At 42.6% G+C, this 15,624-nt stretch overlaps 1 protein-coding gene across 1 annotated transcript; it reads left to right on the forward strand.

Annotated features, from left to right (window-relative positions):
* The first annotated feature begins 267 nt into the window (after positions 1–267).
* Positions 268–2,498, forward strand: LOC139398507 (equistatin-like). The gene is made up of 5 exons (XM_071144460.1): positions 268–298; positions 813–876; positions 1,510–1,641; positions 1,733–1,827; positions 1,909–2,498. The coding sequence occupies exons 2-4, from the start codon at positions 825–827 to the stop codon at positions 1,810–1,812; spliced, it is 264 nt and encodes an 87-aa protein (XP_071000561.1). The 5' UTR covers positions 268–298; positions 813–824; the 3' UTR covers positions 1,813–1,827; positions 1,909–2,498.
* Positions 2,499–15,624: the final 13,126 nt, after the last annotated feature.

The following is a 15,624-nucleotide window of genomic DNA, read 5'->3' on the forward strand; positions in this document are numbered from 1 at the left end:
TCAAAATTAAATTATATTTCAAATTAAATATAATCTTTGGGAATGTAGTTAAGTGAAAGTTGTCAAACATATAAATAGTAAGGACACCCCCAATAAAACTACTTTATTAGTACTTTCAAATATTTGTACTTTAGTACTTTACACCACTGGCTAATGGCCGACATCGGCAACTCTCGTTGGGTTAATGAGGCAACTAGTCACACCTGTGACAGGTCCTTTAAAAGGAGAGGTGGAGGAAGTAGACCATAACTCACAGATGACAGAGACACCCAGTCAATCCCTTGGAAGAGTGCAGAAGGTGAGATTGTGTCATTATTTAATAGACTATCTGCATCTCAAATGGCAACTTAATTTTATGTGACCCTGGTCAAATGTAGTGCACCATATAGGGTGCCATTTTGTGGAGTGACCCCCTGAATTTAAGAGCATAGACTAATAGTTACCTTTGCAGTAAAGAGGTAGTCTATGACTCGCTCTAGGATGCTTCCCCTTCCCTATCTAGTGCACTGTGGGCCTTTGTCAAAGCTGGTTCACTACAACAGGAATGAGGAGCCATTTGGGAAGGATAGATTTTCCTGTGTGCCAGGCTCTTCAACCACATACAATAGATTAGATACCTGAATTTTGGCGGAAGAATTGTAGCGCCGTGTTGCCAATACTCGGTTCTTGAGGTCCTCAGGACTGGGTTTAGCAATTGTTGCTTAAGTTTTGTACTTAACACAGGGTTTCCTTAACCTCTCCTCTAGTACCCACAGCCATTCCAAATGTTTTAAAATGCTCAACTAATCTCTCTCGTTCGCTCTCTCTCTCAGGAGACTATCACCATGGCGACATTAACCATCATTCTGCTTGTCAGCACAGCTTTTGCTCTGGGAGGTAAGAGTGATGTACCTCACACTTACTCCCAAAATGTTAATAAACATTAGTGGGTGTTGATCTGTCCTCTACACACACGTATGTATTAATGTTTCGTTTCATAACGAGTTGTCCCTTGGCCAGCCATTATCAACTGACACTGGAGAGAGGTTTGTCTTGCTCAAGGGCACATGGACAGATATTTTAACTTGTCATCTCAGGGATTAAAACTAGGAACCTTTTGTGTTACTGGCCAAATTCTCTAATCATCTAGTTCCAGAAATGTATATTGGTGTCTAGATGCTGGACTGCGGTATTCTGATATGAATGGTTTGATCATTCAACTGGCTGTATGATTGGATTGTCTACCAACTATCAGAAAATAACACTGCTACAATTTACCCCCACTTTCAGTCTTGGTTTCATCAGCTGTTTTCAAATGACAGAAACTGAATTTTGACTGCACAGGACTTTTAAACAAGTAGCAGAATTTCAATATTTAGCCAGGAAGTACCAAGGTTACATCTGAAATGGAACCCTATTCCGTATATAAACTACTTCTGACCAGGGCACATATGGGACGCAACAGAAGATTACGGCATGCATGTGCTGCAATGTTATGTCCACATTACAATGCATGTTACTTGTGTCCAGATGCTACGATACGACCCATGACCCCCTGTGAGCGTGCTAGATATGCTGCGACACATGGCCCAATTGGAGCCTACATCCCCACGTGCGACACCGCTGGACGATACACCCCTAAGCAATGTTCGGGCTCTACAGGTTAACACGGACGCACATACACATTTAATTCAGTTGAATGTTACACATACAATATTTACCCATTTTACTGTAACATGTCTATTTCTGGTAGGTTACTGTTGGTGTGTGACCACTACTGGACAGAAGATCCAGGGTACGGACACTCCACCAGGCACTGCTATCAACTGCTAGCAACTGTTCCAAGGGGTGTGTTTGTACATACTCATTCACTAAATGTTAATTCTTTGCAGCTGATTCTGGATGTTAATGTTTTTTGTCTAATTTTAGATGAAGGGCATTGGAATGGAGTCGTTGAAAAGATGGACAGTTGTCTTTACTGTACTACAGGAACTGATTCACATCCCATTTAAATACATGAAGAAATCCAGAGATTAAACTGTTGATTTACTTACTTTATTGTTGGTGTGATATGCTGAACAATATATCTGAACCAGTCCATTTCTGGGAAATGGAGGAAGGAGTAGGTTACTATTACCGGCAGTTACAAGAATTGAAGGTAGTCAAATTCCACGTGACCATTTAGTAATTAGGCTTCTCCAAGCTCTGATGCTGGTGATGGTCATTAGTAGTCTACCGCACTTGCTAACTGCCTGGTACTCAGCACTCTATTGTCCCTCTAATCACTCTGTCATCAATGCAAATGTAATTTGAAAATCAAAATCGCTTAATGAGCTCTATAACCTATGCAATTGCGGGAGAACAGCCTGATGGCTTGACTTTAAAAGAGGATCCCATCAGCTTCTACAGGCTAGATCTACTATATTTACAGCACCAGGCAAAGTTTGAACACACCGACTCATTCCAGGGTGTCAGTAAAAATATTTTCTGCAGTGTATAATAGTGATGACATCGAGTATGAAATAACACGTATGTCTTAAACAAATCAAAATATTTTGATATTCTTCAAAGAAGCCACCCTTTGCACACTCTTGGCGTTCTGTCACGATGATTTTCAATCCCAATGATGACTAATCAATTGCTTTGACCAATCCGAGGTTTGTAAAACAATGGGTTTAATTAGGCAAAGACTCAGATTATGCAAAAGATTAACACATTTTATTCAGAACTTTCTGAAGTCCATTATACAAAGACATCCATTTTGTACTGGTTCCTTACTTACGGTTTAATTGTTCTTGGTATTTTCTTAGGCACATTTTGTTCTCTCCCAGTCCAACCTAGTTGGAGTTGTTTAATGTTACACCTCCATATCTGCAGTGGAAGATGGTGGACCTAGAGCGGTGTTATTCAAACCATGAGTCATACCTATGATCGGTCTTCTCACAAAAACGTCTAGCTTCCGTACAGTTTGACCTACAAATTCGTATGACCACTCTCTGGAAAGGGGAGACCCTCACGAACACGGTATTCTCGATTTTTCTCTACATCCTCTACATCCTCGTCAGAACGTCTACGTGCCAACTTCTGTTTGTAAAATCTTTGGGCTACAAACTAATGTGACCCCACTTGTCACAATGTTCTCCGTTTTGCCGTTAGGGGAGGAGGCCCTGGTGCAATCCACCGTGCGCCCAGCGGGAGGCCCTGAACTGCCCATGGCCAAAGCCACAGGTGCCGGGCGCCGCTCGAGAGGTCTCTTGTCTAGCTGGAGGATCCATTCGGAACGCCATCAACCGGGAAACAAGAACCACAACCTTGGCCAGACCACTTGGGTCAGCCGGGTAGGTCCACTTTAAAGACAGGGTTTGAGAATATGTGTCTCTGGCGCCGATGCATTACGGGATGACCACCACATGCATCGCAGCCTGGGTGTGTCACTCCCCGCACCGGAACACCAATGTAGGGCCACTGGGTCGGCTGGATCTCGCACGAACGGTGCGCGGCTGGAGCGTATCGAAATAGGGGTCAACCGTCTCCGAAAGGGGCTCCCCTGATAGAGGCCAATCCACATGGGGCGGGAGGAACCGTCCATCAGAACACCAGCCGATAGGGGCCCTCCCAGGTGGAAAACAAATGCAAATCGGTCAGAGGAAATTAAACTGTCTGGACAACAGAGGAGAACCATGGAGACGCACCGTGAACCAAGCGGGGGCTCAATATCCTCCCACCGCCAAGCTGGGAAACATGGATCATAAGTTAAGACAAATCGGGCGCCGATTTTCAAATATTTTTGCAGGAATCATTGCGAATGATTTTCCGAAGATTGTATCACCGCCGGGCTGGGCAACCTGAGCTTTTGCTATCTTATCCGCCAAGGCGCTAGACGAGGGGCTTGTTAAACCACCAAATCGGTCACCGGCGGAAAAGGTCCAAAGTACCATGGTTCGGAGGAGCTCACATCCCTCGTGTCCGTTTCTCATTTTCTATCCGGGCTGAGCAGTTTGGCACCGCTCCCGTCTCTCTTGGACATGGAACTCTTGTTGTCAAAAACCAGGTTTCTGATTTTGCGCCGGTACCTGTCTGGTCCACCTGCTACTGAGTGTGTCATCACCGGACAGGCCTAATTGTTGACATAAGCACTGTCAATCACAGGGCTTTAGTGTGCGCTGCGCCATTGGGGGTCAAATTCCGATATACCAAAACTTCAATAACTCAAAGTCCAATCTGGATGGGGGGTTTTTTGCACTAAAGGGCACACATAGACAAGCATTTCCATTAAATTAAAACCGTTTTTGTATAAACATTTAAGTGTAGGTTACAGGGAGCATAGGTTCCTTTGAATGCAAACTTTTTAAACATGGTATAATTGTTGCCCATCACGAGAGAGGGTATGAGCCGAAATTTGACCTCTAGCCCCTCAATTTTTTTATAATTTTTTGAAAATTACAGAAATTGGTCTAAAAAAGAGTTCCCACTTTTCACTGGTGTGCATCGGGTGATTGGATTTCGGCACCTGGTAACCTAAATTGAAAAACGGTTCTCAATGCATTTACCGGTGTTCCTAATCTTCATGCCCGCTATGGGAGCACCCCACTACGGCCCTTTATCAATGGGGGCCGGCCTGAGTGTTTTATGGAAGGTTTCAAAAAAAGTTCTGAAAAACGGCTAAGCCCCCACACATCTCAGAAATTACACTATGTTTTCTGTGCATCTGGTGATTGAACGGGTTACCAGTTGACGATGGGGGGGGGGGGGGGGAGGCGGCGGCTCCTGGTGCCACCAGAGCTGGACTGGGTGTCCATACACGGGTTAGGGAGACCCCATAGGGGGGCCCCACACCCCTCACCAAGGTCACCTGGTAACCCAATGTAATTCAATGACAGATTCATACTTCTCTCTCATTGCACTAAGTGCAGCATGGTGATTGAACTGGTTACCAATGGAGCTCCATATATCCATGCCTCTGGGCTTACTCTCTCTACTCTGCCTGCCTGCCCTCTATCTTGGCCTGTCACTTCAGCTCTGTGCACCTGGTAACCCATAACACCCTGGTTATTCAGATCCCCAGGCCTCTATACATTCTCAACTGTGACCAAATGACACACAAAGACAAGGGTGAATTTCAAATACATTTTCTTTATTCATCAGTGAATCATGGATTGATTTGTCCCTCAATTAGTGACTGCGCCCGGCAGGCGTTATGAGGCAAACTATGGTACCGGTAGTACCGTGCCTGCGTTTCCAGAGAGTGACACATATGGTCAGCCACAGTTCCCCGGTCTGTAACCGACCCTTGGTTAAAGTTCAATGTGGCAACGCTTCGTCAAATTGTACCGAAGTCACTTTACTTCCAATGCCGAAATCTGCAAATATCTGGCCCACATACTCACAGAGATTACAGTACGGTTGACCGCGGGATGTGAAAAAGAGTTCTGTGTCTGAGGTCATTCCACTCAGATGAGGCCTGATCTGATGGAATCGTTTAAGCTTTTGCGACTAGCAAACCCGTATCCGGGAGCGTAATCATAGCCTCATGCATTAGCATAACGCAGCGGACATAAATACCACTAGAAACTTTTCCTATTCATGAAAATCGCAAATGAAATGAATAAAATATATTCAAACAGAAGCTTAGCCTTTTGTTAACAGCTGTCATCTCAGATTTTCAAAATATGCGTTACAGCCAACGCTAGACAAGCATTTGTGTAAGTTTATCATGGCATAATGCTATGCTAGGCTCTGCTGGCAGCAGGCAACATTTTCACGAAAATAAGAAAAGCAACCAAATTAAATCATTTACCTTTGAAGAACTTCGGATGCTTTCACTCAGGAGACTCCCAGTTAGATAGCAAATGTTCCTTTTTTTTCCCAAAATATTATTTTTGTAGGCGAAAACGCTCCCGTTTCTTCATCGTGCTTGGCTGAGAAATCGACCGAAAAATGCTACTACTACAACGCCAAACTTTTTTCAAAATTAGCTACATAATATCGACAGAAACACGGCAAACGTTGTTTAGGATCAATCCTCAAGGTGTTTTAAACAAATATATTCGATAATATATCCGTCGAGGCAATTGGGATCTCATAAGAAGCGATTGGAAAAATGGCTACCTCAGTATTTTATGCAAGATTTTCTGCGGGAGACACCATGTGACCACATGCTATATATGGTACCTTACAGCCATTCTTCAATGGAAATGCCTAAAAAGACTTCACAATGCTGTGGACACCTTGGGGAATGCGTGGAAAATGTAAGCTCATTCGTAGCTCATTCACAGCCATATAAGGAGTCATTGGCATGAGGCGGTTTCAAAAAATGCGGCACTTCCTGATTGGATTTTTATCTGGGTTTCGCCTGTAACATCAGTTCTGTTGCACTCACAGACAATATCTTTGCGTTTTCTTTCCAACGCTGTCAATTATATGCATAGTCGAGCATCTTTTCGTGACAAAATAACTTTCATCCAAAATGTTTAATAGCGCGACCTATTAGCAAGAAGTTAAGTGGAAACGTTATTTTCGTTTGAGTTGGTTGATCAAGGACGCAAGACGATGTAGAGAAGCTTCTGCAATGAGTCATCTGTGTCAACAATAGTTTGAGGGACGAAGCAATGGCCATGCACGTATGGGTGCTTCCGGGAATCAAACCCATAATTCTTTGGTTGCAAGCGCCATGCTGTACCAACTGAGCTACAGGACCACAGACAACAATAGCCAACGTTACGTTTCTCTCAAGATTAGAATACTTGTGCTGTAGCTATACAGTAACACGTTAGCTAACGTGCTAGCCACAGTAGCTAGCCAGGGCTACAGTTTGCATCCATGCAATACTTGTGACATACATTTAAATCAGGTTTAGCTCATGTCAGCTACAATGTAGCTGGAATCATTTGTAATAACTGTTTATTGCCAAGAGTGTGCAATGCTGCCATCAAGGCAAAGGATGGCTACTCTGAAGAATCCCAAATATAAAATATATTTTGATATGTTTAACACTTTTTGATACCTACATGATTTCATATGTGTTATTTCATAGTTTTGATGTCTTCACTACTATTCTACAATGTAGAAAATAGTACAAATAAAGGCCTTGAATGAGTAGGTGTGTCCAAACTTTTGACTGGTACTGTATACATATTGGGGCGGCAGGGTAGCCTAGTGGTTAGAGCGTTGGACTAGTAACCGGAAGGTTGCAAGTTCAAACCCCCGAGCTGACAAGGTACAAATCTGTTGTTCTGCCCCTGAACAGGCAGTTAACCCACTGTTCCTAGGCCGTCATTGTAAATATGAATTTGTTCTTATAAAAGGTAAAAATATATATACAGGAGTAAGCCTGTTTTGAGTATTTGTTTAATGGCCTACTGATTCTGTGAGCACCAAGCCTCATGCACCAGCAAAATGTTGAATTAAGCAATTTCACAGATTCTGCTGTTTTTCATCTTTGCTATGCTGTAATAATGGCTTTATAATTTTTAGTCGTTAGATCAGACTTGTATTGCTTAACATTTGCTTAATTAACACTGTTCCAAATGGTCAGAAAAAAACATTATTGTAATCTAACAGCAACTGTTTGGCACACATACTCACGCAATGTTTACCTTCCTTTTTCTTGATCTCCAGTAGTTTCCACAACTAAGTCAAATGTCTTCCGTACCTTACATTTTGACATTTCGTGTATAGTTAGTGAGAAAGTCCATATTGCAAATGTACGGTCCCTTACTAGACGTCCGAAAACGTTTGTAAAATTCGCGGTCGGCGTCGGGCCGTGCGGTAGGGCCGGACCTACCGGGAAGTCATCAAATGAACTTTGTTAATTTTTCCGCTGTCCCGGAAATTCCCACAAGAGGGCATAAGGAATCATATTGCAATTGTACAAAACATCACGAATCACGACGGGGCCTTATCTCGAAAACTGAAAATATTTTGAAGCCGAAACTTGGTGAGCGTAGGTTTGGCATAATGGGCAGTTGGCCCTGAACAAGATGGCGTCTAGGCCTCAACAGTTTTTGAGTTATGGCCATTTCTCTGGGATTAAAGGTCCAAAATGAAAATAGAGAAATTATTTTTCCACTTCAGGTCAAAGTCAAGGAGCCTCCAGTGTCAATAAAAAAAGAACCAGCCATTTATGTATCGTCATTTAAGAGAAATCGTACAATGACAAATTGGTGATGTTCACAAATAGGCATTTTTTTTCAACAGTTACAGATCCAGTTGCAGGGTGTTCATACGAATCTTTTTAAAGTGTGCTGCGGAGCTCTGCGAGATTTCTGTGATTTTCTATGATTTTCTGAAATAACACACACTCACTAAACCCTCCGTAAATAACTAAGTTCTTAACATAAAGACTTATAACTCAGGATTCTGTAAAGGCATACCCCAATCAGGATATGAGTTTATTTATAGGTTCCTGTGCCAACCGGAAGTGCCTTAAATGGTGTCATAGTGGCAGTTCCCAAGGGTTAAAAAGGTCAGATCTTTTCAAAACTTCATATGTGTGATTAGGCAACCCCCATAAACTGTAAGTCAGTCATTTCTCCCAACAGATCTCAAAGAAAAGCTCCCTCACACACACACAGGATGGATGGAGTGACAAAGTGCGGTGCTTAAAGACACAGAGAGCAGGCAATGGCATTACCATAATCCCTAGGCCGTGCCGAGTTCAACGAGATATCCCGCTTGACCATAGCTCGCTCGGTCTAAGCGCAGCGACCATTAGAATAGTAGGCCCAAAATGAAGCCTGCCCCACAACGTCATTTGATTTTGGGTGACAGTGAGAGAACCGTTAGGGTGAGAAGCACAATTCAAACACAGGAATGTTCCCAAAGTCCTCCCGATCCGTGCAAACCTTGACCGTGTGGCATTAACCCTTAATAGTTAAAAGAAGGTGTTTACATCAAACAGTTTGCATTGACTTCTCTCCCCATAGGAATACATTGCCTGCACCCCTAAATTCAACCTGAAGCCTATATGGGTTATGAATGCCGTATGAACCTGTCTTCGGTAACAGTCCATCAGGCCACTATGAGGTCTACCTGTGTTAATTCTAAGCTTCCTGTGCCAACCGGAAGTGCCATAATTGGTGTCTCGGGCTGTTTCGAAGGGTTAAAAAAGTCAGATCTGTCCAAAACTTCATATATGTGATTAGGCAACCCCCATGAACTGTAAATCAGTCATTTTTCCCATAAAATTTCAAAGGAAAACTAAATCACACTAACACACAACTTGGAAGAAGGGACGTATTGGTGTGCGTAGAGACAGACAGTGGCTGCAATAGTTAGCTTTGTTCGAGCTAAAAAAGAACCGTCAGACCTAGAGTTCTAGACCTCCGGTTACGTGGCTCTAGAAGGTTCTCGGACCGAGGAACAGCCTCGTACATTTGCAATGACTTCAATTCATTTTGACCATTACGAAAATGACGTCATTTAGAAAAGTCTCAGAGACGCAAGGCTAGGTGCATTGAAACCGGCTCGGCCCATAGAGACGGACCCCAACGTTTCTGTCCGATAGCTCATTCAAGGACCCCGTAGCAAGGCATGTAAAAAAGTGAATTTTCAGCACCAATTAGGGTTTTGCTCGGGTACCGAAGGACCTATCGAGCCGAAACTCGGGATTCGGGGTCGCCTCACATAGGCCTACACATAATGTCCGAACTGGACCCGCAGCTAGAACGTAACTATGTGTTTTACGTTTTTATTATGTTTTAAACTGAAGGCGCTGTGAATTATGGGCCTGCTCTGACATATGTGATAGTTGGCTTCTAAATGAGTTGGAAAAAGTGGGTTTGGTGTCAATTGATATCAGTTTGGTGTCAGAATGACATCTAATTGACTGATGGACACTGACTTGCTAGTTGACTTTTGTACATTTGCAATGTGTTTAAACGGAGAGGGATCATCACCAAAATGGCATTCTGAAATCAACACAAAAAATGGCATCACCATAGTCTCCAGACTGTGCCGGGTTCAACGAGATATCCCGCTTGACTGTAGCTCGCCACCTGTTGGATTTTTGAAGTGTAACAACTGGCACTTGCCATATGGCATTTGCAATCAACTTTGCACGAATCAACGCCACATTGGGTGGTATTGGACATCGTGTATATGGTTTGTCCAATGCCAATGTTTTGCCATTCATTTTTGTCCATTTCAGGGGGGTATTCCCTTCCACCGATCTGACTTCCCCTTTCCCTCCTAAGCAACTAGTAAACATTCACCTGTTTGGTGTTTATTTTTCACATCCTCCGCATCCATTTAGCTGTCGATATTACTGTGTTCGGAGTTTGTTATAACCAATTTATTGATTTGATTATGATAGGCTATAGGTCAGTCCCTATTTGTCACATGCATGTGATGCTTACATGTTTCACAATAAGAGAGCAAGGCTGAGGAAATAGGTCCTGCTTTTTGTAAACAAGTTAGGGATTTCGCTAACAGAACTTTTCAGTCAGAAACAAGGAAGAAACTAAATGGCTGAAATTATGTTGCGTCTTCAGCATGGACAGCACAATAAACACTTGCTTGTGGTGCCTTTTCGCTGCAGTAGGGAGGAGAACGAGACAACGTGCGCCTGTCACACAGGCACTCGCTGTCATTTCTTTTAATACAGTGTCACCATCGGGCTCTTTCTTGAGTCGTTTGTGTGTCTTAATTATTTAATCAAACAGTGTGCTTAAAGCATCAGACAAGCTCAGTGCCTATGTAGGTGATTGTATTCAAACACATAGGGTGTGTCTGATATGGAAAAATATATTTTAACATTACAACAGGATGACTCTCGGTCGACAAAGATTGTTTGTTGTCGGGGACAGCCCTACAACCAGTCTTACCCTTGCTCTACTCAAAGGGCTGTATTGGAATGGCTTCATACAGTATCTACGTGTTAATCATTGACTATATTGTCTTTTTAGACCAAGAGAAACAAAGTGGAGCAAATCACTGATACAGATGCAGGTCATAAATGAAACTCTAATTTCACTGAATGTAATCCTTTTGCATGTAAAATGTAATTTAGTATGGACATATATTGAGCAGAGGACTAATAGCAGAGTGCACATGTTATCCTTTCTTTGGGTACTTAACTTCACAAAGTACACAAAATTGGCTAATACATACTTGCCTCAGAAGGTTACATGTTTTCTGACTTCTTTACCTTGGTGAATGCTGCTTTGCACACAGGTCCCTCTACATCTGTGGAATTCTCTGAGATGGCAGTTCAGGGGACATCTCACCAGGGACAATCTAATGAAAAGATCCTAAGTGAGTGTGTCTCCGGGGCCTGTCAGACCAGGGCTCTTGACCTCCCGCCAATCAATCTGGATGCTTTCAACCCGATTATCATCCGGTTTCTGGAAAAACTTACTGAGGAGTATGTCCAAACTTCTATTGTAGTATTTGAATGCAATGTCACCTGGAGGATTTTATAAATTGTATGTGTGTTGGTGTGCTTTTTGGTGCTAAAAACATCTAATTATCTCCTATAGGCAATGGATGCAGTAAAGCATTGTCAGGATGGACCCTGTAAGTCCCTTAACCTTGAAAATGATTCATAAATATATTAATAGATGTTTCAAGAATATTAGATACAAGCCTTTTATCTATCTACAGTATCATCCACACTATCACAAACAGTTACATTCAAATAGCTTTTTAGTAGCCTACTGCTTTTCATGATTTCCAATGTATGCCACTTTCATGATTCTCATGAACATATGTAAGATGGTTGGTATCTCTTCGAGGAGCTTGGTTTCAGAGCCCGGCTATGAGTAATCTACCTACACTGTTTCGGTCCTACATGTGATGAGGGCACTGCTTGCAGAGATGTGCCTGGAGATTGTGCGGTTTGTATCTGAGGCCATCCTGAAGGTCATCATCCCTGCAATTTTCCGTTTTGTACGGACATACAGCCATGTGTCTCCAGTATCCGGCAAGTCTCTGACAGAATCAGAGAGATCCTCTAGCACAAACCTGAAGGTTCGCAAGAGAGGCAGCAGCAAATCCTCAAGGTCTGCACGGCAAAATCAAGCTCTTCTCGTAACGGGTATCTTCAGTCATTCCTAAAGAAACCGGTTTCACCTAACTATTCATAACCCATTTTGTGAAGATATGTTTTGTTATCTGTGTAAGAGTTTACCCTTAATGACCAATTTAATTGATTACTGAATTATGTATTAATGTCACTACCGTGTCTACTATTGAATATGGAATGCTGTAATGTTTGCTTTGTATTCTCAAAGGTCTCAGACAGTGTTGCCAAATACTCAGGGAGATGGTGAGTCTATATCATCTGAGCCACTCAGGGACTTTTTGGGGATTACTGAGGACAGTCTCCTCACTGGTGTCCAGGATTCCTTCAAAGAGTCGCTGAACAATGTCCTCTGTATCCAAAGAGAGGACCAGGTAGACACTCAAAGTCTATCCCGGGTTATTGTTGGAGAAGTGTCAAAGAAGGTCAATTCCATAATCTCTGTGGCCATCCAAACTCCCATCTCTGGCCGAATGTCCCCTGTTATTTTTGCCAGTGGTGGTGTCTCCAGAACCAAGGTTGTTGAGGAGATGGTGTCTGGCGTTTCCAACATACTTCAGATGTATATTAATGGGAAGAGTGTTGAGCAGATTGTTGTTCTCAGAGAGGATGGTGTTGATGTGGATATGACACATTTAACAGGACAGGTGATGACAGCCCTCAGTGGCACTGTTTTGAACTTCAGCAATAAGGAGGAAAACGATCCCGACAAGAGGGAACTGCTTTGTGTTGTTGCTGACCATATGAAGATGCTTGAAGCTTGTAAAAGTCCTGAGGAGATGCTAAAACAAGGAGAGAGCAACCTCAATATCAAAGGTGCCAAATCTAGTCTTCGTCTGTCAACACAAAGTATGGACAGACTACTCACTGGGGAGTTTCAGACCAAGGCCACTGAATCGATCCGGGAGATTGTTAAAAGATTCAGGGGTTGTACATCATGTTGTTCTGGCACTACATCATCTAGTCCAACTCCTCGGATAGGTGAGATCAGAGACCTTATGATTGACCCTGAGGCCTCTGAGTTGGTAAGTACCTTTGTTTCAGACATGGACAATCTTACCCAGTCTATCAGGGCATCCTGCTCTCCTGCACAGAGTGAGCAGATCCTTCTTGAAAACCATCAGAGTAAGATCTGGTCTTACACTGTTGGCTGTTACTACGACATGAAAAATACGCTGAAGAGGATTCTTACCTGTCCAGAAAAAGGGTATCTCGCAAGTACAATGGCTCCAACTTTGTGCCTAGACATCGGTCATTCCAGTAATGGTGAGGCTGACACATCGGACTCCATTTCTTGTAAACCACTTTTAATAACCCCCTCATCTATGAATGAACAAAAAGGACAAAGTGAGACCTCAAAACCTCTCTTGGCTCTCAAAAAGTATTTGCAAGACCAAGTCCTCCTTGACACCACAAAAGCGATTGCCAGCCAGGTTCTAGTCTTGTATAAGACTGAGGTGATGGGGACGTTCTCATCTTCTGTTGGAGAGTGTGATTCTGAAGAGTCTCTGGAGGCCATTCTATTTGTGGATGGCATCATGTCTGACTTGAATGATTTCACCAGTTCTTGTTCCCCCTCACCATCTGAGTTGTTAGACAGTGAACAATGTCTCTCCCATCTCACTTTTCCACTTGGTCTGCAGGACAGCACCACCAACAGTGAATCTACCCGGAGTCTTCCAGTTATAAATATGAAGAAACTCTCCAGTGTGTCTTTTCAGACAAAGGCTAGAAAGGCAGTGAGTGAAGCTCTGAGATCTGTCAACCCCTTTACAAACAGCTTACTGGGAGACTCTGAAGCATCTAAATTACTGGACACTTTTGAAACAGATGTGGAGACTATTGTTCGGTCCATGCAGGCACATGAATCTGAAAATGTCAAGATTTCAAAAGTGAGCACCCTTTCTGCTGCTCGTATTATATATCATAGATTTCGAGAAATGCTGAGGCGGTTTCTCACTCCCTGCCAAGACTCTGTAAAGGTCATCGATGGTGTTACACCAATACATGATGAGACTCTCAAACAGGCTCCTAGTGAAAGTTTAGATTCTCAGGTGACTTGTAATAGTGATTCTCTTGAAATCCAAGCGGACCTTCAAGCCGGTACCAAGGAGGTCATTAGTCAGATCCTCACTGTGTATCACTCTGAGGAATCCATGGAGGAATGCTTCTCTAGCCTAAAAGGAGATACAGAAGACCTGTCCAAGCTTTTGGATGATGTTGTTTCTCAGATTGACGTCCTTGCCGCCTCCAAATCATATTTATCTGTTGATGACTATGCTGTCAATACACAGGACAATTTGCATGGTGAGATCAACAATGATGAGGAAGAGGCATCCTCTAGAAGTCTTAAATCCACAGCCTTTGACAAACTATGTACTGAGGAGTTTCAAACTAAAGCCTCACATATGGCTGGTGGGATCCTTCAATCAGGGTTGATTGGCATTGTAAATACCAGCCTTGATGGTAGAAGTGCAGACATTTGTGCAGAGTCCAGTAATGAAGGTGATGATAGAGATGTCAAAATCCTTCAGAAGAGTGTAACTCCATCTTTGTTCACCTCTTTTCTGCACACCAATTCTGCAGCATCCAACATTGTCATAAGCATCACTAAAGACCTTAATAGCTTCACCCAGATGACTAAAATGTCTGATGCTTCAGTGTCTGGCCAGTTAGAGAGATCACTGTCAGCTTCAACCCTTCCTGTCAGTGTTCACAACGGGGCCAATGTGAAAGGAAAGATCATTTGGCCAGGCACTGTTAACCTGTTCAACAATCTGTTCATCAAGGTCAAGGATTTTTTTGCCCAGCAACAACCGGTCCTCCTAGACAATGTGGTTGAGGCCCCCAAACATGCCGCATCCATATGCAGAACAGCTACTTCTACACAAATGACTTACAATGAACATGAAGGCAGCCAGACCAGCATGGTAAATTATTCCAAAGCCTTAATTAGTCAGACTCTGATGACAATCCAGAGGAGAGTGTCTATGTCAGAGAGGATGATCACCTCAGAGAAAGGCCTCTTGACTCGTTCCATCGTGGGCTCCATGTTGGAGGATGTTGACATGGTGAGAACTGATGGACACGAGATACACGAGATAGCGTTCGCTCATTTCCAGGATGTTTTCAGCTATAGGCAAAGCCTTGTCCAGTCCCTTTACTTCCTGCTATAAAAAGAAGAGCACCTAATCTATATTTAAAAATAAATATTTGAAATTAACATAATTGCATTAATTCTTCATGTTGAGTGTTTTTCATTATATGTTATTGGATGATATAAAGTGTAGTAGTAGTAGTAGTAGAAGTTGTATAGTTGACTATAGTTGACTATATACATACATTAAAAAATTATAAGAATAGTGTGCACTTCTAGGTACAGTTGAAGTCTGATGTTTACATACACCTTAGCCAAATACATTTAAACTCAGTGTTTCACAATTCCTGATATTTAATCCTAGTAAAAAATCCCTGTTTTAGGTCAGTTAGAATCATCACTTTATTTTAAGAATGTGAAATGTCAGAATAATACTAGAGATAATTATTTATTTCAGCTTTTATTTCTTTCATCACGTTCCCAGTGGGTCAGAAGTTTACATACACTCAATTAGTATTTGGTAGCATTG

The sequence above is a fragment of the Oncorhynchus clarkii genome, unplaced genomic scaffold (genome assembly GCF_045791955.1).
Source record: "Oncorhynchus clarkii lewisi isolate Uvic-CL-2024 unplaced genomic scaffold, UVic_Ocla_1.0 unplaced_contig_1912_pilon_pilon, whole genome shotgun sequence".
Lineage (NCBI taxonomy): Eukaryota > Metazoa > Chordata > Actinopteri > Salmoniformes > Salmonidae > Oncorhynchus > Oncorhynchus clarkii.